Source organism: Charadrius vociferus, unplaced genomic scaffold, assembly GCF_000708025.1.
Source record: "Charadrius vociferus isolate BGI_N301 unplaced genomic scaffold, ASM70802v2 scaffold67, whole genome shotgun sequence".
Lineage (NCBI taxonomy): Eukaryota > Metazoa > Chordata > Aves > Charadriiformes > Charadriidae > Charadrius > Charadrius vociferus.
In genome coordinates this window covers 2417377-2444422 of record NW_009649485.1, presented here as the reverse complement: position 1 = coordinate 2444422, position 27046 = coordinate 2417377, and the positions used below count along the sequence as shown (strand labels likewise).

Here is a 27046-nt window from a genome sequence, read left to right as displayed (position 1 = left end):
CCATGTCATGAGAAGAGTTAGTTTAGTTCACAAAAATGGTTATCATTACCAGGAATCTTAAACTTCTGACCTCCTATGTAGTAAAGCTTTACCAGCTTAGCTGAAAATGGGAATCTCCTTACATTATGGAACTACTGAATTTGGCATATTTTTTACGATGACATTTGCAAAACACTCTGTTCACATTTTATGAAAGGCAGTTACAATTTATGCTGCTTAATGGATGCTCTTCTTGGCAATTTGGAAGGCAGGCATTTTCAAAGGTGAAAGACATCAATTCATGACATTTGTACTCCATATTGATTACTAAATTTATATTTTTGCAAGAAATATAGTGGTAAAAGGTTGCCTTCTCTTGAGTTTAAAGTAAGATTTTTGGCTTTGTTTCTGCCAGTCATGTGAAGGTGTTTTAAATTTATTACGAATAGATGGGAAACCATAAAAAGCCCACACGTGCACACACACACACATCTCCCATCAAATAAGGAGTGCAGCTTCTCTCCAGTACAGCACGTGGGTAACAGAGGATTGCATAAACACCATTTAAGTAAGAGAAGATGCTTTTGGAGCACAGTTGTTGCCCATCTTTTTCCATCTTTATCACCAGAGTTCGGTAAGCAAGCACGCAACCTTCTACGAAAGTCCTTGCTAAAAAGTAACTTCTTACTCATCAACAGGAACTACTCATTAGTTATACACATTTGAAACAGCTATTTCAACCCCCCAGAGCTCCATACTGACAACAAATCACTCTCACATGAAAGGAAATATGATTCAGTTGGGAAAGGATACTATTGGATTTCATGTCTCTGTGGATGATATTCTTTGCATGTAAATAGCTGTGAAAGAAAAAGCAGGAAAGTGCCGTTATGAAGGCTGTCCGCATCAACTCAGCCTTTCCGTTTACTGGTAGACACTGTTAGTTTATTACACACTCAACCATTTCACAGAGCTCTTGCTTTAGTCCATTTACAGGATGCTCTACTTAAGGAAAAGAAAAACGTAGCAAGCGCTAGCTGAGACTACTGCCTTATGCGCTACAGAAAGCGGAAGCAACGCAGTAAATACATCTCAGGCATCGCTAAGGTCATAAATCTCTGACATCGTTATGATGTAACTGTATAAATGCCCTAGAAAACCGGGTGCCCTCCTCACCTACATGAAATTTGTATGCTGTGCTAAGGTTTACCATTTACTAACTGCTTTACTTCGCGGTCACAATGTGTGTTCCCAGTTTTATGGGTGTCCGACTGGAAACGTGGGTCCTGATCTACAGAACGGATGAGCACTGACAACGCCAGCCAATGTCAGCATCTGCTACGTTATGAACATTATAACATGTTCTGAAAGAGAAGTGAGGTGGTACTGTATCAGCTCAGACATCTGGAGAATGCTTCCAAAATCTATCTCCGTGTGAGTCCTGTAGCTGTAGAATAGGAACAGCCATCCCCTTGTGCCACAGAAGTCCCATGAGTATAAATTAGTGTTTGCCAAACACTGCAGTGTTAAAGCAAGTAACGCAGGGAAGGAGAAAAAAAAAGTTAATTCTACGTTTACAGTAGGATCTCATCTCGTGCATTACAGGAAGACCTCAAGCTACAAAAGAAGATAAAACACAGAAAAGCTGACTGTTAAGTGCCTAGTGGTCTAACATGAACTGAGGCAAGAATCCACGGTAAAAGAAATCCTAAATGAAAGGAAGAATGCATACAACAGTGCTGAACTAAGGCTGCACAAAATCTTTCCTTGCTATACCATTTGGACCTCTTTCTATTTTAGCACAGTAACTCCGCATATCAGGGTTTGGGGAAGAGAAGGGAAACACCATTCCAAGAGGGAAAATAGTCAACACCGTTTATCCTACTCACTCCATTCCCTGTGCCGTCTGCCGAGCGATATCAATGAGCTGGAACATTTGGAACTTGGTCTCTTGAACGTGCAGGTGTTTATACAGACTGCTGCCTTCACACCACTGTGTAACAATGGCCAGATTATCTTTAGTCATGTAGCCCATGAAGAGCAAAATATTAACATGCCGAGTCTTCCTAATAGAAAGTAGCAGAGAAAGAAATTAGGATCTTTAACAAAAATGTTCTCAAGTTCTTTTAAAAAGCTCATTCCTGGCTGAAGGAACATATTTCAGCTTTTGAATCCAAAAGCATGAGTTCCCCGCAAAATTTTTGCTAAGTGGATGTGTGTGGAAGGTTTGGTTTTAAAAATAATAAAAATATGCCACAGTTGCCAATTTTTAAATAAAATCAGCTGGTTTTCAGCTTTTTAGTCAAAATACTTAGTTTTAGTTCCAAGGAAGTTATTTAAAAATCACCCTTTAAGAAAAGATGTCATGAAAATTCAAGGGTTTTGAAATTGGTAACCAATATTCACACTCTCAAATAGTATTAGAAAAATGGAATAACAGAAATCACGCTGACAGCTGCAAAAAGCTAACATTAGAGAGAAGCCTGAATCCCAATAGGAAACTGTGAAGCAATGAACAGATAAGAGGACAGTTCTTCGAGTACTCTAACTATTTCAGTTTCAGGATTAACATTACAGGTAGTTAGTTGGACACTACAAAAACATTATTTCAACACAGAAAACGGTTATGCAGATCAGAGCATACTTTTGTTTATTAAAGAAAAGGAAATATGCTGCAATTTTGAAAGGTACGGTTCAAGTATTCTGTCCCGTGATGAGAATTATGTGAGAATGTATTAATCCTCACCTTTTACTGCATGCCAAATGTGACCTGAACAATTATGGATGTTAGTATTATTTATTTGAAAAGACAACTTTCAGAAATAGTGAAGAACCACTGAAATACTCTGAATTATGACTGCCGTCTCCCAGCTCCACAACACCATTCAGAAGTACCACTATACACTCTCTTTTTCTTCTTCTCTGGAGATCTGCTTTTGTGTCTATAAAACATTGAATATTGGGCAAGACGGCTTAAAGGAGGAGTTGCAGTCACATACAGTGCCTTGGAATAACAGAACTGAGCAATGAAACTACCAACTCACCTTAATACAGCCACTTCATTTCTAAAAGCCTGGAACTGTTCTGGGGTTGGATCTACAACCTTTAGTATCTTCACTGCTACATCCCCTGAAAATACATTTACCATAAGTGTTACTAAAAAGGCAGCTTTTTTTTTTTTCTTCCAAAATAACATTAATATACAGTATACTTAAAATTCCTAATTTGTGCACAGTACACCTCTACTAATTTGCACACAGGTGAAGATTTTCCTGCGGACATATAAACTTCTGCAGTGTCAAGCAACTCATTTACCAGAACTTCAGTCTAATGAAAAAAGTCATTAATTGTTCACATGCTTCCCTTCTATTTTGTGACAGCTATGGCTGGCTAGAGCTACATTTACGCTTTTTGAAGGATATGAAGCTACTAAAAATCTCAAGTCGTCATTGAAAGGGAAGGTCTTCTAGTGTAGCTGCATTCTCAGCACGTTATTTCAAGCACAGTCACATCAGAGTCTCTTGGCTTCCAAACCGTAGCCAAAGTTTCATCGCTTGCCCTTTTCTATCCAGCTTTAGCACACATATATATATACATCTTTGTATTTTCTATAATTAAGTTTACGTATTAATTTTTTTATACATATTAAAAACCTATATATATATGTATATACACACACATCCTTTTTTAATATAAACTTTATTTAAAAAACAATTTTTCTAGGTTTAAATACTGCTAAATTTCAAGAATGGGAGGGATAAATCTGTCCAGGAATAGCAGATTCTGTTCTTTAAGCTGATGTGTTATAAAATTTTACTTAAAAGCTTCATTTGAATTGCTTTCAGTGTCCGTGCTTGCTTTAAATTTCAGTACCTGTTAAAGGATAGTAAGAGAGGAATACATGATGATCCAGTGCTATCTGTTTAGAGACTGTTTCCAGAGAATGAAGTTGTAAAAGCACTAAACAGCAAGACCCGCCGATTCCTCAGTGAAAGAAATTAAGCATCACGGTCGTTTTAACTACAGATGGACAGCATTTTAGAATTCAAGAGAAGGATAAACTTGCCTTGACACTGTCACAGGAAGGTAAAAGCAGCTTAGGAAAACCGAAACTTCAATCTTAGTCCACATGCAGGAAAAAGATTTGAGGTGCTATACTCCAACACGGGCTTATCCCGTAGTCTAAAGGTTGCTGCCACTTAGCATTAGAGAATCACTGCCTACAGTAAGAAAAAATCCCAAGTGACAGTTTTCTCTGCTACCGCAATCACTGATTATTTTCTCCTTAATATGGTCCCTTTTCCAAGATATATGTGAAATGTACATTAGCATGTCTCTGGAATATAACGATTAATTGAATACATCAGGAATACTAACTGCTCAATTAACAAAAAATGTTGCCAGCAAAGCATGGGAAGGATACGCAACTGGTACTTGAAAGTGTCAGAGTACCCTGAGTGAGCTGCAGTATCTCCCACTGGAGTTACTTAATTGTTGCTTAATATGCCGTATAATTTGAAGCCACAAAGACGCACAAATATTGAACACATTATTATACATTTATATCTTCTCCCTTTAATTTCAGTAAATGCAATATACTTCGTATTTCATCTTCTAGCATCTTCATAAAGAGAACCATCTTGCATTCCCAGTATACATAATGTTCTATAACTTAAGAGAACTCTCTGCTCGCAGACCAAAACAGGAGAACGTAACTGGTACAAAGACTACGACTACCAAACCCACAGGCTTTGAAGCAGCCAGTTTCTGCTGCAACTCCTGTTGATGTACAATGCGAGACCAACAGATGGTCTACCAATACTTGACGTATATCGCTATGAGCTATGCCAAGACAAGGCAAGGATGCAGCATCCACCCATTACAGATTTTTTTTCAAGATATTCTCCATTATGATCCTTGCTTCACAGATGAAAAGATGGTTTTGACCTTACACTGTTCTTACTGAATCAGGTGCCACACTTTTTTTTAGGCTTGATGGCATTTCCAGAGCAGTTTTCTCTACAGAAACAAATACACAATAGCACTTGTTTTGTTTAGCAGCAAACTGAAGACAAATCAGCTTCCGCCACCCCCCAACCACCAAAACCCTAGAACTGATTACCAGGGTCAAAGGGGAAATGTGAGTGTTTATGATAGGTAGTCTTCCAACCAATTTAAACTGCCTTGGTTCTCTTTCCGCCTTTTAAATTTAGAAGCATGCTACAGGACACTACGGGATCCAAATGGGGTCTGTAACAGAAGCGGTGCAAATATGAAAATTAGTACTTAACCATCAGAACAATCTGGAAAAATATGGAAGTGCACGATACCTGTTCAATGAGGCACGCACTCCGCAGAACAAGACTGTCCTTGACACTTCATGTTTATTCGGGAAGACTAAATCAGGGAGGCTTATTGGAAACCTACTACGGTTTGCACACAGTTGTGCACAGTCTTCCACAGGTGCTCTACAAAGGTTCACTGCAAACAGCCCTTCATAGCTGGGCACGCTTGGAAACCCAACACCTCCTACTTCATCTGCAATTTCTGCTTAAGTTTTGCAATTTTCAGTAATTTAACTTTGACCTTCCCGAGAAATCAGGAGAACTATACATCATTACCACAAAGAAGATACTGAATCTTACTGGTATCGAGTTAGGTGACAGCTATACAGCCGCCTTGTGCACACAACTGAAGGTTCTTTGTAAACATGTAGCTCAGTGCAATTCCTGTCCAACATAGGAAGAACCAGATTTCTTGATACAAGGAGAGTATTTATTAACATGAAATTCAAGCATATTAACAAGAAATTCACATTTATTACCTTGTTAGTGAAATCTTACTTAATCCGTTTTCCCTCTTCACTTCTGTGTTCCATTTCACTTACATAATGAAAATCAGTTTAACTGTTCATGACTATTACTTTTAGCATGAGAATAGGCCTTCCACCGATGTTGACAATATTTGGGCATTAAGACATGCAAGTATTTATTCTTCAAAAACAGAGGGTGGAAAACAAGTTTCCAGATTTTTATTTTTTTTTCTCAGCTTATTTTATAACAATAACGCTGTTTAAATTAGGGCCTGGAGGGGTTTTTGTGTGTGCTTCACAAGCCCTGAATTTGGAAACTAATGCTGTAGTTCTGCGGTGTGCCTCTTTTCAAAGTGTTCCAGCTAACTTTATATCATAAGCTCTCACATCAACCATTTTTTCCTTAGAAAAACTCCACAGTAAAAGCAATTTGTGCTTATTTCCTTTCCCTGCCACCTTGAATATAAGTATGCTAATTAAACCACAGAGGTATTACAAAAAAAGGTCAATATAATTTAACATCAGGCTGTGACATTTCCCTGCTAATTCAATCCTGCTACTGGAAAGGGAAATGTTTTCAGAAAACAAGCTGTTCTAGAACATAGTAACAAAGAAAGCAATGTTGGTTCCAATATAATGAACACGTAGGTGGCAGTTGCAAGGTTTGGATTTTGATGCCTGTTCTTTGCCTTACTTTGCCCACTGCTAATATTAGGAAATTAATATTTCTTACCTAGTACCTTTGGTGACAGATAAGCACACAGCACCGTTAAAATGATTTTACCTTTTTCTGGATTGCTCTCCTACAGCATCAACATTTTGAGAAGACAGTAACACTTATCAAGAACTTACCATGCCATTTGCCTTTGTAAACCGTTCCAAAAGAACCTGACCCTATTCTGGTAGAAAGCATGACTTCACTCGCTTCTATTTCCCAGTAATAACTGGAATCTCTCTGTCCACGAGGCCTCTGGAACAAAAATTGACATGGCTTTACTCTAAGTATTTAATCAAATATATTATATATATACACACCAAGAATGAAATAACTTCCTTCATCCAAGTTTAAGATGCAGTGAAACTTTGAGGGTTTTGTCCTGCAGTTTTGACTTTTGTTTTTCTCCTCAATTTGTGAGGGGTGGTGGGTTGTTGTTTGGCTTTTTTTACAAGAAAAAAAAAAGAACAAAACATTTTTTTGGATGGCTTTAACTGCTGAAAAAGCTACCATTAAGTTCTGCACTACAAACTTAAACCCTGATCTTAGATCTTAAAAGGAACAAATATTTTATAATTAACTATTTAAAAGACATCTGAAATACTTAAGAAATTTACTGTCTTTTTCAAAATTACAATATTAAAATTCAAGAACTCCTTTACATATTTAAAAGGAATAAAACAAAAAGTTGAGAGCAGAAGTCTCAAATGTCTGTGATTAAGTCTCCCACTAAGCAACTGTACTTTCATCTTTAAAATCTTATAAGCCTTCAAAAAATTTGAGATATTATTCATTATTATTCTAACTTTTCTTTCTCCGACGCTTGTACTGAAAAATAATTTCACAATACTATCTGAAATTAATTTTCACTCCAAAACACTTTGTTCTGGGTATTTATAACACAAGACAATACTGCTATCTTTCCCAAGTCACTCAAAATTATACTCCTATTATATACAGACAGTGCAAAGCAATGCAAGGTTACCGCCAGCTTGTATTGCCTTTTATGTACAGAAATTTATCCCAACGCACCACTACTCCCAACTTGGCTTAATATATTTAAAAAAAACCTAAAACCATCAAATATTACCATACTTACAATTTTGTTTTTTTCTTGTGTATTGGATCCAGGGGCTCTCTCTCTTTGGGCTGGGACTGGGGTTTTGGGTTGAGACCAGCCAGTGGGGCTCATATTGTTAGGACTTCCAGACAGAGCAGAGGGTGAAGCTTAAATATAAAGAGAAACACACAAAAAAAATTATGAACCAGAAAATAAACACAAAATAATATATAATATTATTTCATTTTTGTAAACCATACCTGATTCACTATGGCTTCGAATTGCATCCTAAAACAGAGGAGACGGATAATAAAGTTAATAAATATATGAGAACACGTAAAGGAACAAGCAGGAATAGCGTTGAAATCATTCCTGACAGTTTTGGTCAAGTGTGATACAGTATTGACCAACACCCTCCAAAATATCACAGCTTGGTTACTTCCTAGTTACAGGAATCCTATGTGCTAAAAAACATGCAATTTGTGAATTCTTACAAAACATTAAAAATATCCACAGCATATGAAAAGGTATTACTACCAAAAAAAGAGAAAAGAAAAGAAAAAAATAAAAGAGACACAGAACAAGAAGAAACACCAGAAATACTGTCTGCATTCCCACCACTGGATTTTTGTACATGCTTGTGTTCCAGATCTGAACATAGCTCCTGTGATAGTCCTGTATCCCTAGGGGACAAGTTCTCAAAAAGGTTTTGGCTTACAAGTAGGAAAACTTTGAAAGCCCCTAAAATATTCCAAGTCAAAAATACACATTTTGAAATATCTCTACCATAGTATTTCAACTCAAAAGGCTACGTCTTGTGCCCTAATACAAAACCATCTAATTTGCAAAACATTTTTCCACAGATTAAAGTTTGCTGATATTTGAAAAGCACGTTCTTACACAGTTCACTAGTTGGTACAGTGCAACAACTCTCACCTCATGCCACAGGCACTTTACAACACAATTCTACAGCCATGCACAAGATAAACTAAGCTCTGACAAACATAACTTCACAACTTTTCTCACCTGCTATGTATTATCCCAAAGTACATACAGGAAAGGTAAAATATCCAGGTACTGTATAAGTACAAAGCAAGAACATGCACTACAGAAATGTTAAATACTGTCAAAGTTAATAGAAGTCAATTCAAACTTTCTAACTAATTAGTAGAATAATAAATGTCAGATTTCATAAGAGGACAGAACAAGCCTACATTCCACCATACAGTTTTCAAATTAACTCAGATTATCCTTAGTAAGGATTCTTTTATGAAATACATCATTTTAGCTAGATAGTTGCATTCTCCCAGGCTTGACTCTATATACAGTATTCTCGCAGAGTACTTCAACTCTGCGCCTGAGTGGATTAAAATCTGCATAAACTACCAATGAAGAACTCTTGCAAGTTACTACGTTCATCCATTTTGAGGACAATAAAAATCTGAATTAGTAACAAGTGATGCGTTTTGTGTATCAGCCTGAGAATGTAACTGCTTTCAAGTAAGCTGGCAAAGGATAATTAAATAATTTTAAATTGTTCTCATACTTATATATACATAATTCTTATTAAAGAGAAGGGTATTTTTGAACTTCAACCCCGATGTGAATGTTTTCTTTTTTTGCTTATTAATCCCACAGCAAATGAACCAAACCCAGCGTTCTTTAGAGTTGTTCTTACAACACAAATACCATACGCAGTGCTGTAGTCTGTCACCTTTACTTTGATGTGAAATAAAAATAGTATGTCATGTTCTTAATCTAAGGGCTTTGTATAGTTATATTCAACAAAATAGTTTCCAGAGGAAAAAAGCCACACCAATAGATGTGTTTGAGAAGGTTTTACTTTAAAAACTGTGTGATCAAATGCATCTCTAATCCGAGCCTATTCAAATTCACACCGAGTTTCATTCATCCAGCTAAACTAAAAATGAAGCTCTTCTATCAATTTGCCTCGTCCCATTAGCATCCTCAATATTTAAGTATAAACATGCCATAGAGATTTTCATCAAATCAAGTCCAGATTAAACATTTCATGTGGACACTGCCATGGCTTACAAGTTACAGCAATCCTGTTAATCACAAGAAAACAAAAGGCACCAAGAAAATACCTACTCTTCCCCTCAAACAAAATCGTCTGCACCAGGAACTGGGAGAAGCATTCAGGCTGTTATTCTAGGCCAAGACGGTAAGAGATAAAAGAAAAGAACAGAGGAAGTGTAAAAAAAAAAAAAAATTAAATCTTAGGATAAATGAAAGAAAAAGTAACCTAATTTGTTTGATACATGATCATTAAGTGCAGAAAAACTTCTAAGTATTGCTGTTCAAACCCAAAAGTTCACTAGTATCCTCCTTTGGTAAACCACTTTATTAAGGTGGTGTTTCATGTCATACTAGGTGGTCTCCACTACCTTATTTTGCGGTGTGGGTTTTTCTAAACTTTTTTTTTTTAAGCCTTTTGGAGAAGCAGCTATTACCTTTAGGACATGACAGCTATTTGTATTCAGTCCCTATGATATTATGAAGAGCCAGAATAGAAAGCATTTCTGTCTTTGCCGCTATACATAAAGGATAGAGAAAGTAACGTCTCCTTAAAGGCTCATCATGCTACAAAGTTTAATAATTCCTATTCTCTTTCTTGAGTGCTTCAGTACTTTTCGTGCCATAAAAGATGGTCAGCCAGGCTTCTGAAGCAGTAAAAAAGGCTGTAAGACTAAGAAAACCAAGAGAAAGGGAGGGCACCTTTTCCCATAAAACCCAGCTGACGCAAAGCTTCTAACCCAAAAAGCCTCACGGGGCTGCAGTGCACTGTTCTTCAATTTCACCAAAGGTCCAGATAACGTCTCTGGCCCATTTCAGAGAATCTTCACATTTCATAGAAGCTACCAGCTGAAGATGCAAGTGAACTCAGCGCTCAAAAGGCTTCTGTTTGGCCTAAAGAGTTTTTAAACTGTTCCAGAGCAGAAAAACAACAAACAGCGCTCTCTGAAGTCCTGCAGTTCAGCACTTTCGTTCTGCAAGCGTTTCCTGCACACCACTCCCTTATTTTGTTAAGGTTAACACAAAACAAAACCCAAAAAAACCCACTTCAGGCCTGACTTCAAATGGTTGTCTTTCACTACTGCCAGTCGAAGGTAGAGGGGAAAAAAAAAAAAAAAGAAAAAAGGTGCATAAAAGCAAGTAACAGTGGAAATATTCTCAGATACAGGTGGCTTTAGCACATGAGCCCAGAATTGCTGTCAATTCTGTAGAGGTGTAACACACAACATACTGCCAGTAAGCTTTCACTTGAGTATTCCAACTCCGAGAACTACCTCCCGACTTACAGTACCCGCAGTCCCATTTAAAATAACCACCAGCCCCCTCAACAAACCCAGATTTTTAAGTTTAAAAGAACATTTTCAGACATGCCTAATAAGTACTTCTTCTGCAAAACTAGGCTTATTTTCCTTTCAGATCTGAGAAACTTGATTGTTAAGCTCCCCCACTTCTTTACAGACACCAAAAAATCTATGTAGAACTTCAGCAAAGTTGATAAACGCTGCAAGAATGAACTATTAACTTTCTACGCAAACGCATCACCTATATTCTTCATCACTCAGCCAGCTAAGGCACGTAAGTAAATGACAGAAAGCAAAGAAGAAAAAACAACCAGTGACTATTAGATAGCCAGTCACAATTTTAGTTTCACTTTATGCTATTTCCTCCCTACCAATATTACCTCAATTATCCGGCTGTCTACAGGCATTGTAGTGCTGACCATGTGGACATTTGGTGTGGATGTAGATCGCTGTCTTTGGGAAAGGGAGCCCTCAGAGGAAGGATTTGATGTGTTGAATGTGAAGGCATGAGGTGTAGAATACCTGTGCTGGGAACTGAGAAGGAAAAAGAGAGAAAGGGAAAGTTGTGGTTATTTTCTCCCCCTCTAGGAATTGAAAAATACTGTTAAATGTAACCTGTTCAACAGCAATATAGACAGAATCTTGAACAGAAAAAGTTGGCGCTTACACACTAACCAAACTATTTGGTCAGCTGTTCCCAGTTTAACTTCAGAAATAAATTAAAAAACTTGAAGTAAGATCTTGTCAGTTCACATATTCATCTACTCTGTTTAACGTAAGTCCGTTCCTGCTGTTATAATATTTGCCACAGTTCACCTCAATCCCCATCAAATCACATTTAATATATGCATAAATTATTGGCTCTGCTGGATTAATTAAGGTCTGTGAAATTAAAAACAACAAAACAGCACTGCTTCAAGCCTGTTAGATGTATAGCTTAAGAACTACTTTTACTGCCAAGTCCTGAATTTGTAAAGGTTTGCAAGACTGTTCAATGGTTCGCACAGAACAGCCAGCAAGGAAGTCATGAAACCCAATACCAGTTAAAAGGACGCCAACACTAAAACCCAGTTCAACAAGTAGTTATAAATCACAGCTAAGGTCACTCAAACCCTGTTTATCCCAAATCACACAAGTATCTTAACTGAAATCGGCCAGCCTTCGCAAAAAGCTTAAAAAACTGTAAGTTAATGAGTCATTGCTCAACAACACTGGAAACAGAGTAAGATGGCAAAGTGAACATAAGATCAATTCCTGACGCAGTTCCCACTAAAATAAACAAATAAATGCATAGAACCATTTGCAAGTCAGCTATGTGCTCTGTGCCTCATTCCTGAATAGGCCAAGACTTTTCAAAGGGATGTAGCAAAACCAAAAGATGGCCTGCTCTCTTCAGCCTCTAGAATTTCAGGGAAAAGAATACAGGCACAAATTAGGATCAGAAGACGGGCCCCTTTGAAAGGAAAGCAATTTTTATTCTAGCATTCAAAACTACAGGAACGTTCTCTTTAGGTCTCAGAATTTTCTTTTAGAGGAGTGTATTTTCAGTTTCCGCTGTTCTCTCTTTAAACTCTTATCTGTCATCGTAACATTAGAACATTATTTTTGTTTATGTATGCGGGTCACGCAAAACGAGTCACAAACCCTTACATGTATACTACCTGATCAGATAAAATAAATTAATTCACAAAAATACCAAAGGGAGCCTTGAATTTTCTTAGGCAGGAAAACAAAGGTCTCCAGAAAACCTTTAATACCCTCCCTTGAAGTCTTAAGACTAAAAATTAAAAATATAAAATCTCAAATCAATGTTCTGCTTGAATTTAAGAACAATAAAGGATGCGACATACTATCTATGATGAAGTGGTGTTGCCTTCTTGCACATTTATCCCAACCTTCTGCAAGATTGTTCTATTTTTGAGGAGTTGGGGGTGTTTTGTTTGGTTGGGGTTTTTTTTTGTTTTTAAACAACTGTATTTCCCAAAACAGAACCGACAGGAAATACTAGCTTACCTAACAGGTATCCGGGAGACAGACTCCCGCATCCGTCTCATTGTCAAGGGAGGTAGTGCAGGGACACCACTGTCACTGATATTTGAATTTGGGAACAATCTGAAATATCAACAAAAACAATTACAATTTCAACTGCTACACTACCTCCTGTACAATGCTCTTGAAAGCTGAAAATTTAAAGGGCTATTTCTTTCCAGCATAATTAACTTCACGAACACATTCCTAGCTTTACAGAAGCTTTTTCCTCCGAGTATGGTATGACTAAAAACTATGTCTTCAGACTCCCAAAGAAAATTTCCTTGAGTTCTTTCTAAACTTAAAAACCAAATCTTTTTAGATCAGAGTTCAGATTTTCCTGAAAGGGTATTCAACACCAAATTTTTAAGTTCTATTAAACCCAAGTAGCACCAAGAGGCTATGTCGTACACTCTTAATGACTAGACAATAGAAGAAAATACACAACTGCATGACCAAGTTTCGTTATAAAAAAATACAATCACTAAGACACACACAAAATCAATTGTAGGTTTTAACACTTTTGCATAAAAGGACTACTTCTAACAATGATTTTCAACTTTTTCTAATCAATATTAGGAAAGTATTATCCTTCATCAGTTTTCTCACCACTCCATGCATTTTCAACTGGGTGTGAAAATGTGTGGTAGTTCTGAACGCTCATGCTTCCAACAGCTAAAACACAACTGAATCCTGACCTTTTTTCTTCTAACAAAAGTGTTATGTGACAAGAAATACTATTACTCCGTTGAAACGGAGGGCTTTTGAGCAACTGCCTGGTCATTCAAGATTTTTGTGTGCTTGTCCCAGAATATTAGTATTTACAGCAAGAACAAAATGCATTTAATGCAAACGGCCTTCTTCACCTGGGAACAGACAACCACGGCTGGCTGGTTTAGGAAATCAATACACAAGATCTGTATATTGATGAAAGTGGCTACACTTCCCAGCAATCCAAATTTATCTCCGTGATAAGAGATTAAAAAAAAACCAATGCTTGTCTGTCACAGAGAATTACTGTTGCTATTAAAAAGGAAGAGTCCTTACAAGAGTTGCCTGATATTGCTCCAGTCGACACACATGGTTGGAACTTTAGTGCTGCAGTGTTCGTGGAATTTATAACCGCATGTCTGACACCGAAATCCATTTAGCAGGAACTTCTGGCAGATGTCACAGAAAGCAAGCTTCAGAAACGTCTTCCGAGCCTAGAAAACACGTTAAATGATTAATCCAAGCTACTAACTTCTCTTCATTAGCTGAGATGAACATCTTCAGAGCTTGATACAAATAAATACCACGTTAAAATGTTATCAGTGCCCCCAAACTGCTACTGAATTTAAAGCCACACTTGAGTGTTCCTGCATGTATTTCCAGTTTGGCTGGAAACCTGGAAAGCTTACAAACATTTGTTTACCTGATTATTGGGCCGGGGGGAGAGAGAGAGAAAGAAAAAAGAAGAAAAGCATTCTGTCAAATTCAAAAGCACTATTTTGTGCTCAGGAAGGTGACAGAGTTGGGTGGGCCAAGAATTGGGGGTTTTTAGTATCACCAAAACTGAAGGAAGATCAGATTGGAAAGAACCACCTCATTATTTATTTTATTAGTCGAAATGCTTGTTGTGTGGTTACAACTAACCAAGACCCCTTGCACAAGAAATAAATTCTTTAGTAAATAAAATAGTTTAAGGAAATTCTACTTTTTTAAATGGCATCTAACATTTTTTTTAAAGCTTCTGAAATACAAAAAAAGATTAAAATGAACCAAAGGGTTTCTTCCTGCGGAGCATACTGTGGAGGAAGGTTCCACAGTAGGTTCAAAGTTTGAGCTTCTCCCAGATGTGGAGAAAAATATTAGTTTTCTGGTGACCGACTGCAGAAAATTTATTTATGGGTTTCTAAAAATGTAAAGTAGAACCAAAGCTACTTTTAGTTTTTGTATATCAATCCTAACCTTTCTCATGGATGTAAATGACAATCCTTTAGTTCTGCCACTTGGCACAATGTGCTTCTGGGACAAAACAACAAGAAGACTAGAATATAGGAATAGAGTTCCTTCACAGGGATAATGAAATAATGCAAGGTAAAAATATTAGAGCTAGGCATTATCTCTTTGTAAAAAAAAAAAAAAACACCAAACCAAACAAACAAAACCCAAAAAAACCCAAAAGCAAACAACCAAACACAAAAAAATATTCATTTGCTCTATACAGAGCAAATAACCCATTTTTGAGAAGGAACTACAAATCTAAAGTCTTTCATTCCCCCAGAAAACACCCTCTCATATTACAAGGCAGAATTAGCTTGACCTCGCAGAACTGACAGCACCCCTGTACGTTCAGTACAATTACCAACAGTCCAACAAAGCTGCCAAACTCATCCAGCCGTTCTTAACTGATGAGGCACAGACTGAAAATGCAAGTTACCTCCCAGTTCTGGGCTTTAAAGACATGATATCTTAATGTGACAGTTACAGAAATATATATTTATATAAAATTGAAATTGCAATCATAAGGATTTTGAAGAATAGGCATAATGTGAGCTTTTAAAGTCTCTGACACCTAGGAATCAGCGAACAAAAAGCAAATTCTGGCATTTCATTGGCTAAATACCAATTTGCAATCTAATTTGTGGGGAGCAGGGGTGAAAAAAATCACATCATCACTTCTGAAATACCCTCTCTGTTTAGAAAGCCAAAAGGTACCTAATGCCTAAAACATTCTTCGATTTATTATGTGGTTCAACTAATAAATTTACATCAAAATACAGACGAGGAAAAGCTTACAAAATTGTGTGTAGTTAGTGGAACATGATCAAGAAAGTCCACTTGCAGTTCCTCTCCAATCAAGGAGGCAGCATCTGTATTCCAATCCAAACGCACTTTTTTTCTGAGAAAAAGAGAAAACGGGGACAACAAAATTACTTATGAGGTAAGAAGTCTGGCCTCATCAGTGATCTATGTTTTGTGAGTTTTCTTGAGTAAACTGAAAACAAATACAAAAAAGCATGGCTAACCTCTTATAGTGAGCTATATTTCAGTGTCTTTCACTTAAAAAATTAGAAGCAACTTTGAAACCATAACAATTCACCTATTTTTCTGTTTATTTTTTAACATGTAAGTCATTTAGATATATAGATTATTTGAAATAAGACACCTAGAAGCTGTAATGGAGTCACAGAAATACCCTTATAAACAAAACGTAAGAAATTATGAATGACAGACTTAGTGACATGAAAGCCGTATTACGTGCTTCAGCACTAAAGTTGCCGGTGACCCCAGAATGGACTCAGTTACATAGAGATGTAAACCCACAAATGACTGCCTCATGACTGAGGCTTAAAAGAGCATTAAGCCCAAGCCTTACGAGGTGTGAAGTTAAATGTATTAACTCCATGAGATACCTTCACTCCCTCAGCTTGTAAAAGAATCATTTGGTATTTAATAGCAGCATCCCCAGTCCTACAAAAAATAAGGAATATCTGAAGTGAGATTGAAATCCAAACACTGAGAAGTTGTAGAGGAATGTAGAGCCTTAAAACTGAGCACACAGAGATGTTCATTTAAGTTGCCTAAGAATCACTAGCACTGAAGTTTACCAACTACAAACGCAGAGGAGAAATGCACCTCAAATATGAAGGCATATCACATCATTTCAGCTACAGTATGACAAAAGCCTCTGTAAGATGATACTTGAGCGTACCCCTCGATTTTGAGCATTTTTAATACCCAGCTTTAAAACAAAACTAAAATTTTTAATACCCAGGAAGCTGAAGGAATTGACTTAGAGGGGTGTAAAGAAAGCAACATGGAAGTCTTCACAACCAAATTGCACTTTTAACAGAAACTAGCAAGAGAGAGGAAGAAAGGCTTATTGCTGCTATTCTAAAAACACAAGTTTTACACTCTCTAGTTGAAAGTTTCACATACAACATTCCAGACTCTTACCCTTTTGGTTCAGTAAGAAGTCGAAAAACTGCACAGCATTCTGGCTGCAGACCTCTTACTTTAAGTGCCTTCATAAGACAGTCATGCAAGGTCATCCCATTTCGCACATTTACCTGTGACCAAAGGAAAAACAATTTTAGTCTGTGATTGCAGAATGTTGGGGGTTTTTGGGGTTTGGGTTGTTTGTTGGTTTTTTTTTGGGGGGGGGGAGTATTTTTTTTTTCTCTCCTTTTCTTTAGAAGTTCCAGTAAAAGTGCACAGCTGTTCGCTTTCGAACTTAATAAATAGGTAAATAAAAATTATTTGTATGATGTAACAGACTGCAGCGCCTCCCGATTTAACTCACCGCATATTCAGCCAACCTGTCAGGCAGGCACATTTTCTGCCATATATGTAACTATTGTGTACTTGGGCAAAGGAAGTTTTGAAGCCATTTTATAACTTTTCAATTTCTTACAGCCACTAAGTTTCTGTGAAAGAGGATTTTATACAGGTAGCTTGTAAAAGTCATAGAAATGCAGGCAAATGCAGTTACCTTAAGTGTAGAAAAAAGGCTTAATTTTTATTTCAGGGAACTTTGTTTAAGACTATTATTAGTAAACTCAGCTCCAAGAATCTAATAGAAGTGTACCCTCAAGAAGTTTCACTTCAGCTTTAACTACCATACTTCACTGTGGGCATCCACATGAAGAAAATGGTGACAGAAAACAACTACGTGTTTTACTTCATACAGGCATTAGGTCAGCAAACTACCGTCTTTTAATGTTAAATATGTAAGCAAAGTATCTTGCTCGTGTATACTGGAAAACTACAGCACTGAGGTAGAGAAATACAGGTTCTCAAAATACAGATACACTGCTTTCAAAATACATCCTCTAGAATTAACGAAGTGATGAAGCTTGGCATTTCTCTTGCCAGATACGCATCATCGCGTTAGCAACGGGAACAGTACGACGTTTCTTACATAAAGGTAATCTAGACTTACCACTGTGCGCTGCTTGTTGGGCAAGAAAACACGAATAGTATTACTAGTTTTGGAAGTATCTGATATTTTGCCGTCATCAGATGCTCGGCGTTGATAACCAAACTGCTGGACGATAGTAGGTGAAATACAGTTTGGGCCATCAAAGACAGAATCCTTGAATCCAAAACCGTTACTGATAGTCTTCCAAGCTCCCTGAATGTGCTCCATTGATGCGGTCTAAGAAACAAAAATTGAGAGAATCAGGGAAAACTACAATATACTTCACTGTAAAGCAGTACTCTCTTCTCCTTATACAACAGACCTCACAGCCTCTTTGGAAGCATCTGAAAACTGCACTGCCTCCTCTCGTGACATGATCAACCTACACATACATGGTACGGTTCACCCACATCTGCAAAATTAGCCTGAGTCTTGAAAGCATTTGACTTTCTGCACATAGAAAGATCATCGGTAATATATATGTAACTCCTCTCACTGTGTCTCCGGTGTCACAGGAGCAGTACAGCACCATGTTAATTTAGACAATCAGTGCCCTGAGGGGCCTTCAGAAAGGCGGCTACACGCTAGCTGCAAGCCAAAAGAATAGCCCTGCAAGCATTAGCACAGACTGTACTATTAAGAAAAAGAGGCCCAACAGGAATTATAATAAAAACCTTTAATTGAAAAAATTCTATTTTTATCAGTGATTTTGGACTTTGTTTTTTGTGGGGGGTGGTTTGGTTGTTCGTTTGTTTATGGGTTTGTTTTTGGTTTTTTGACATGTAGCAAGTTTAATGCTCTTTGTATACAACAAAATACATAACGTTTTAATAGTATCACAAATTACATAGTATGAAACAGGAAAAAAAATAAATTCTAAAAACCCCCACACACTATGCTCAGTTACATTTCAGCATAAACCTCTCGCAATGCAGGGACACAAACAACCCCCTGCACACTTCCAAATCAGCACACAGTACTATTTTTGCACATTCAGGGACAAAGATGTGTCAAGTGGATTTTTTTTTTCCCCAGCTATCACAACTGCAGTGTAGCTTGAAATCCAAGTTATATTCCAAATGCATCTTATTCAAAACTACGCAAAAACAAAGTCTGAAACAGTTTCGAACAGTGAAATGTACTCCTTGCTAAATTTCCAAGTAGCCAGATTCATTACCAAGCTTTCAAAAAAAAAAAGTGAAAATAAGCACAGTACTTTATCCCCCCCTCTAAAACTGCATCCTTCTATAAATGTGTGAGAAATTGATGTTCAGAACTCCAGAGTGCAATTCTTTAGCCATGCTAGTAGACTATTTCCAAACTAATCTTCAGTGGTTGTGCACACCACCTATATTCCTGATCACCTCTACAAAAGGGAAACAAAGTCATGCTAAAGCTGCAAAGTCAAAAAGCAAGTCAGTCGGGAAATGCCAAAATAAAGGTCTTCCAAACAATCCTAATTCTGTCCCCTTGTGGCACAGGAAAGACTTACATTGGAAGACCTACATTGTTCCCTTGAAACCACTAAAAATTTAATTCAGTATATAATACCAAATGCTCCTTTAGTGAACAGCAATCAGTCTCTATTAAAGTCTCATTTTGTGCGTGGTCCTGTGCCGCCTTCAGTGCAGATTATTCGAACCCTCCAATTCATTTCTTCATGCTCTTCTGGGTAGCACCCATTAAAAAAAGAATAGAGAGCACACACTCCCCCTACCCCAAACACTCACATGCTTATGTCACAGAAAAGATGACGGTGTTCGTTACAGTTGAAGAGCTAAAGTAATGGAACTCATGGGAAAAATATCTCCACTAGTGTTCAGTGTCCATTTTGGGATGCCCAGAAGGATAAACTTTGAATTTCAGAGTGTTTTACTCATAGCACAACTCCGAAAAGCCCTAGCTATATTCAGGAGTACTCAACATTGCTACGGCCCTAAACCCAGATCCAACTACTATCTAGACAGGACACGCGTAACAACAAACTTAAGGGAAAGGTTTGGTTTATATGAAGCACCTACCGTCGCATGCAAACTCTACAGCAGAAGAGCTCTAGGCCTCTAACTCTCTCTGCTACAAGGGGATCTTTTCAGTCCGTTCGTGAACATTTCTTTCTCTGACAGCATATACAATGACAATGTACACATCCTCTCCTTCCCTCCTGCCATTCGCTGTCATACCTGCATCAATGCCACCGGTTGTGCAGGCCCAGTAGTTCAAAGGTTCAAAATATTTAAATGCAAACGAGGTTTAAAACTCAATACCCAACTGAAACCTAGTGAGACTTAGATACTTGGAATCATTTTATTTTTTAAATCTATGGCACATAAATGACAACAGTCTTACATTTTATATAAAAAGGGAACAAGGAATGGAAAGACACAGAGACATTCTGAAAGGAGGAGGCAGGAGGGAAGACAAAATTGAGGAATACAACTGAGTTGAGCATGCACAAGCAACTACAACAACCTCGCAATTCACATGCATTGCCCTACCATCAGGAATCAGAAAGGTGAAAAAGAAGTTATGTACAGCTGCCATAACTGTATTATGCATATGGACAGCTAAAAGAGTAACTAGTTAGATGGTAACAATAAAAACAGAGTGGGACATATTGTTAGATAAGACAGGTAAGATGAAAACCAGAGAGCTTGTTCTCTTTCCTCCTCTTAACTTACCCGCCGCGGGGAACCCTACTTTATTGAACCCTTCTAGGTAATACATGAGACAAAACAAGAATAGGAGCTCAACTGCATTTCTCTACTGAGTAAGTTGAGGTAAGGAATAGCAGGGCCACCATCACAGCCTCATCATTCCCACTGCTGATGTGAGTTGACAACACCCTAACGCTACAGCCTTTATATTTAACATTTTGACATACTGCCAACGTTTCCTGAAAAATTCAAGAGGAAACAGGACATGACCAAAAATTCAAACTTGCACCTTGACAAAAGTGAAGTTTCATACGAAAAAAGGTAGTTCCCTGCTTTAATGGTGCTCTCTTGACCAAATAGGAAAGGTCTACTGCCTACTGGAGAAGAGCCTACTAGAGAAGAACATAGAAAACACATTTTGAGGTGGTTGTACACGCAGTCAGAAGAACATAAAGACAGCAGCTGCTATCAGCCTTCTGTACAATACAAATGTCACTTGTATCTTTGATTATGCATTTGGATCCTTCTCTTTCCTAAGACCTTTGCCTCAAGCAAGTGCTGAATATTCTCAGGACTGTGCAAGTTTGGCATAATCATCTCTTCCAGAGATGGCCTACCACCATGCACTATCAGTGCACTTCCGCCATCTTTTTGTTGGCAGCTGATGATTGTTTCCCTGGCTGCTTGGGTTTGCTCACAGATTACTAGAGCTCTTTTTCTAGAAACTGAAAGTACGTGCTTCCTCACCTCAGCAGGCAAATATAATACATGCCATCCTTGGCTCTTCTTTCTGCCTAAAGCAAAGGCTATGGGTTCTACTCACACAATTCAAGAAGGAGCCAGCATTGAAGGGAGAGGATGAGGGCTCAGCTCAGATCCGGCCTGGAGTGGACAAAAATCTGCAAATGGCCTGAGGGTAGAGGGGTAGGGGAGAAGAAAGGGAAGTTTAAGAGAGATTTGCAGCCTTCTGGGGAGAGACAGGGAATCCATGATGAAAGTTGCTAAACCTGCTCTTGGCATCCATGGTACAAGAGCATGTAGTTGGTAAGGTAGAGCCTGCTGAAGAAACAGCAGTAGTCAATTGTCCTGCTGCTGACTTTTTGCAGCCCTCACGTGGGTTGACAGGAAACTCCAGGTCCTCAGCGATAGCTCCTCACTCAGGCCAGGAAGAGTGTAGTCAAGAATACTTCAATTCTGCTATCGCATGGGCCGCCACTGGACATGTTCACTTCTCAAACCTACCCACTGCTCTTATTCCAAATTCTTATCATGGAAGAACAGAGACAGTCATAAAAGCTGCTTCTTAAGAAGCAGTTTATGAATTCATTACACTTTTCCCCTGCCCTCTAGTGTAAAGAAAGCTAGCTTAAAAAATTGTATGAATATATACAAAAACATCCACTTGGAACTCAAACAGCTCACTGCATACGTAGGTACGAGGCAAGAGAATTAGCGTGGCAACTACTTGACCAGCTCTGAACCGATAAAAAAAATAAATATATAATCACACAGCATCATATTGCACATACACACGATTTCTAGTTGGTACAGTGAACACAGAACCAAGCACAACAGCCAAAGACAACCGACATACTATTTCACAGGACGCAGGTTAGTGCGTCCACCTTCTGGCCAGCTTAACAGATCGGCTATGCTGTGTGCATGTCTTAAGTTCAGCGTCCTGTAACCTGTGCCCTAGCATTGATTTGTTTATTCATTTTGGGTCTTTTTCTCCAACCAGTAATTGATGAAAGCCATTTTTACTGAAACTAAATTCATTTTCCCCCAACTCTCCCAAGATCCACATCAATTCACCCCAGTGAAAAGATAACTGATATGTTCTAAAGAGAAATTTAATTTAAAATAAAGGAGGAGAGATTTCACAATGCTTTCATAAACACATAATTCTTAGTTTGTCTATTCCAGAAAAACTAGCTTTTCTCCCTTTAAATAAGTTACAAGCATGTTTCTGAAACAATCATTACCAGATATTAGATTTACATTTATGCCATGTTCAAATAATCCATTGCCAGCTGAATGTTTGCATGCATCTTTCTAAAATTTTTTAAATTTTTCTTCCTGCAACTCTTCACTTTCATGAAAATTACTTCAAACAGCCTGTCTACAACTGAAAAACTGCAACAGCAGCATTCAATTAATATTTTAAGATACTACAGTATATCAGTCCCTTTGTAGATCCAGTACTGCTGGGAAACTGATACTGATTCATTTCATATTAAACACTCAACATGAGCAGAATAAAAAATATACTATTCCTCCACCTCCCACAGGTGCACATACTGCACACTGTGATCAAGATTGCACTTTTCATTAGCACTCTTTGCATAGATTACAGATTTTGATAACGAGTCATTTGAACAAGCATTAAAATCAAATGCACAAACCAGCTATGCAATGCGCACATCTGACAGTAACACATTCCTAGAGATCATTCACTCATATTCACTCGGATCACACACTCATATCGTTCATTCATATCCGAAAGATACTTTAAGTCACTTTAACTTTTTCCATGACTAGTAAAAAGTAGTTAGTCTGAACTGTTAAAAATTTCAGTCTGTCTCCCTAAGAAATGCTGGAACTGGTAATGAAGAAGCCTGAAAATTCACAGAATACAAAGGTAAACTCCTCTCAGTATAGTGCTTAGGTGCCTTGCCCTTTCCTTCATTTCTGAAACAAACACCAAAAGCTTTTAAAGAAAATGTAAATACAGTTCCCCCTCCCAACCCACACACTGCCGTTTTTATCCACACAAACAATTAAAAGTCACACTCATGTTTAATGAAATACATATGCAAAGGCAAAACACCACAGAACAAAACCCGGAATCCATTTCAAAACGAATCTTTTGTTAGAAAATATAAGCTTTAAGAGTTGCTTATAAGAAAAATGTTCATCTCTGACACAAAAAGATCAATAATACATTTAACTGTGGTCTTTTCCCAGTTCCCCTCCCACACAGTAATTCTCAATTGATTTATTGCACGGGTTACCGGTTGGCTGGAGGAAAAAAAGAAACCCACACCAAACAAGTATCTACTGTGATACATAGCAGTATTTTTTAAAGTAACTTTTCATAGCAATAGAAGATAAATATGGACCCATTCCTATATTAATAAAGCTGTGATCCATGTAAACCTGAATGCAGGGCATGAGTCAGGATCAGTCTAACAACCCAAGCAGATCTTTCAGACATCTACAAGGCTAGCATTTTTCCTTCGAATGTCCTTCATTTTAACAAATCAACACCAAAAAGCAAGCTCTCCCCTAACAGAACTGAAAAAAATTAAATAATTAAAATTAACAGGAGGAAAAAAACAAAAACACACACAGAAAAAAACAACTCCAACCCCCCCAAAACCCCAACCAACACCGAAAGATTACACATACAATTTGTGCCTCATTTGTTCTGATCTTGGAAGTATCTCTTCTCATCTTTTTCTCTACTTCTCTGAACCATTCCTTTCTTAGTCACTACTTCAGCCATTAAGCTGCTAATGTAACTTTGAAATATTTAAGGAAAAAAAACAACATTGGTTTTCCAGTAATTGGGCTCTACAATAAAGAGGGCACAAGCAGTACAACTCTCAGTCTGACACACCTTCAGACTGATTAATCCTTTGCAAGATTAACACCTTTAAGAGCAACTTTCAGAGTAAAGCTTTGGTTAGTAAGCATAAACCAAGTTGTACTTCTTGGCTGCAGCAGGTTGTACTTTCGGCTCTGGTTAGCAGGGATTGGTCACCATTACTGTCTGCACCTTTGCCCCCCCGCCCCGTGCCTGCTCGTCTCTGTTGATTACAACGGTTCCAGGCTACTTTTCCTAACCAATTTTTAGGAAGATCTGTTTGGTTTGTCCTTTCCACACAGATCATTCCCATGTCAGTCACCCACTTCTCTCCACAGGAAATTTCTATCAAGTTCAAATGCAGAGCTCTATAAGTTTCTCTACAAAACCTGAATTCCTTCATTAGAGAAACAGGAGCACTGAACACTCTGCTTGTATCTGAAAGAGCACAAAGGCATACAGAATCCAAATACTTCCCTTTCCCAAAGCAAAAAAGCAATCCCAGGTAAAAAGAAAAATACAGTAGATGTTTCCAGCCGCTCAATCAGAACTTTTTTAAATTTTAGTTAAGTACTGCTGCTGAGTTTATATAGATTCACAAAAAAAGTTTATAAAATTGCTATTAAAACAGCAATGAAAGGAAAAGGCAAGCAAGAAAAGGACACAAATTTTGCACATACATTTTGTACAGGTTTGCTAACAAAGCACCAGAACTCTATGTCAGGGAGCAAAACCTTCACTTTTTTTGGGTATAAGAATTTATAATTTTTATCTTACAACCAGAATTAATAAATAGTAAGAGGTGGTCACTCAATGTTTTAAATGTGTTCTCTTAACATTATGAAGACTATTAAAGCTGAAGTGATGTTTAAGACATCCTCATTTTTTAATTTGGTAAATTCAAGTGCATTACTAGAAATAAAAAGCATACTCAACACTGCTTTATCTGACTGTATCAGAATCACACTATATGACAGTCTTACGCTTAGACTTCTTGTTTCTTCACAATAACATTAAATTCTTCATAGCAGAATCCTCCAGAGAAAGATTTAGAAAGATACATCTTTAAAGCAGACCTTGCGTTGCTGAGGCAGGGCTGTGAGGTCACATGTGTATTGACATACACAGACAAGACACTTTGGACAAGCATTTCCCTCCCCCCTCCCCAAGTCTTTCAATCAACTGTACATACATTCTCAGACACGTGCCTATTTGCATTCTGAACTTGCTCACACTTGAATTGTTTCAAGGAGGGATGAAAGCCCCAAACTGTGTTTACAGTCGCCTGGAACTCATCCACTTTACAACAAGGATGAAAAAGTTACTCAAATGTCAGCAGTCCACCGAATGCCCTTCCCACACAAGTTCTCAAGCACTAAACAAAAGTGACCAAGAATCTCAGCACAAAGAATTACTGGCTCTGTCCTCCCTCTGCTGCATGTAGTAACTGAAGTAACACCGAGGACATCACCACTGAGAACATACCAGTCTTTAAACCAACCTCAGTTTTGCTGAAAAGGAACACAGCCCCAGATGAGGTTATTCAAGTAACTGCTGGGAGCTGCTAGTCATGCAGGCTAATTGTACAGTGCAGACATACCGCAGTTGCTATTAAAATACCGTTGCAAAATACCAGACAATGCTAGATTATCTGTACAGTTAGACAGAACAGGATGCAGTGATCCAGCTAATTCACGAGTTAGGTGTTCTCTGCATTCACTCAGGGCAGCTTTAAACTAATAAATTCAGTATATTAAATGTGGGCTCTGTGCCAGAACCAGCAGTGGCACCGGTAGGTCAATACCGCAGTTCTCAGAGCCTGAGCGTGGAAACAACATACAGACCAGGGGAGGGCAGGGAATAGGGGCAACAGCACCAAGAAAGGTTTGGAAGGGGCCTTGAGATATTTTTCTGAGAGAAGATAAACCCAATTATTCTCCCTTTTATTTTATAATGAAGTGCACCTGGGAATAGCTGAACATATGTTTCTGCAATATGAACTACATCTAACACGGCGCTACTTCAGTACTCTAGTTACAAACTGCCTGGACAGCTCAACTAACTTTATTTTATTGTTTCCTATGCACTGTTATTTGCAAAGAAACCTGTATAAAATATTTTGTTTCAGACACAATCTCAGAAAAGAAAAAAAAAAAAAAAAGAGACCACCAGTTGTAAGATAATGTCACAGACATGATTTACATTAGGTCTGGATTATTCAAAACAGACCTGTAGTTGTGTGGAAAGGCAAATGCTATTTGGAGGAGACAGGCAAATATCAAGATCTACAGTTCTAAACTGGGGAAGGCTTTCCCCCTGCAAAGTAAATATCCACGGAGACTGACTAAAGTAAGAGCCTAAGTTAAACATACGCTTCTGATAAAGCAAACGCTGAAAAAAAAAGTAGGTATCATATCAATTTTGTGGAACTTTTCAAAAAACAGAAAGCAAGTTTCAGTAGTAGTGAGGGAATATAAGCGCAGAGCTCAGTTGTGGTGAGCTTCCCTTCCCCCAGGAAAGCCCCACAGACCTCAGAAGAAAGAACTGAGTAGGGTAAGGAGGAAGGGAAAGATAACCAGAGAAAGTTATTTATACCTTTAGTTTTCCTTAAAGCGAATGAAGTCCTATGACAAAAGGCTGACGTACATCATCTGTGGAAAAAAAAAAAAGAAGATATTTACTATTTTAATAGATAAACTTATACACATGCACAACATACCAAATTAATAAATCAAAACATTTTGTGAATTACATCAACAGTAGAGTTAACTTATCACCCTTCTACTGTTAAGAGTTTTCAGGGCCTTCTACCCTTTCATTATTTTATGTAACATTCCAGTGTAACAAGATGTACCGTGTAAGGCCAGATTGCCTGACAACCAAACGCTACCCCACCTCAACATCATCTCATTCTTATTCAAGAACATCAAAAAATTCTTTTACCGCTAAAAACTCACTAAACTAA

At 37.8% G+C, this 27046-nt stretch overlaps 1 protein-coding gene across 2 annotated transcripts in view; it reads right to left on the bottom strand.

Annotated features, from left to right (window-relative positions):
- Positions 1 to 26737, bottom strand: part of RAF1 (Raf-1 proto-oncogene, serine/threonine kinase) — a 33969-nt gene extending 7232 nt beyond the window's left edge. The window contains exons 1-13 of one of the 2 annotated variants that reach the window (XM_009889927.1): positions 26677 to 26737; positions 17860 to 18075; positions 16875 to 16987; positions 15714 to 15816; positions 13980 to 14137; positions 12918 to 13016; positions 11285 to 11438; positions 7827 to 7854; positions 7606 to 7733; positions 6644 to 6761; positions 3024 to 3108; positions 1869 to 2045; positions 793 to 839 (exon numbers count right to left, since the gene is read on the bottom strand). In XM_009889927.1, the coding sequence (XP_009888229.1) occupies positions 793 to 839; positions 1869 to 2045; positions 3024 to 3108; positions 6644 to 6761; positions 7606 to 7733; positions 7827 to 7854; positions 11285 to 11438; positions 12918 to 13016; positions 13980 to 14137; positions 15714 to 15816; positions 16875 to 16987; positions 17860 to 18066 (1417 nt within the window). In that variant the 5' untranslated portion in view covers positions 18067 to 18075; positions 26677 to 26737. Of the gene's footprint in view, positions 1 to 792; positions 840 to 1868; positions 2046 to 3023; positions 3109 to 6643; positions 6762 to 7605; positions 7734 to 7826; positions 7855 to 9678; positions 9739 to 11284; positions 11439 to 12917; positions 13017 to 13979; positions 14138 to 15713; positions 15817 to 16874; positions 16988 to 17859; positions 18076 to 26676 lie in introns of those variants that run through there. The other variant, XM_009889926.1, reaches the window with a different exon arrangement.
- Between the last annotated feature and the right edge of the window lie 309 nt (positions 26738 to 27046).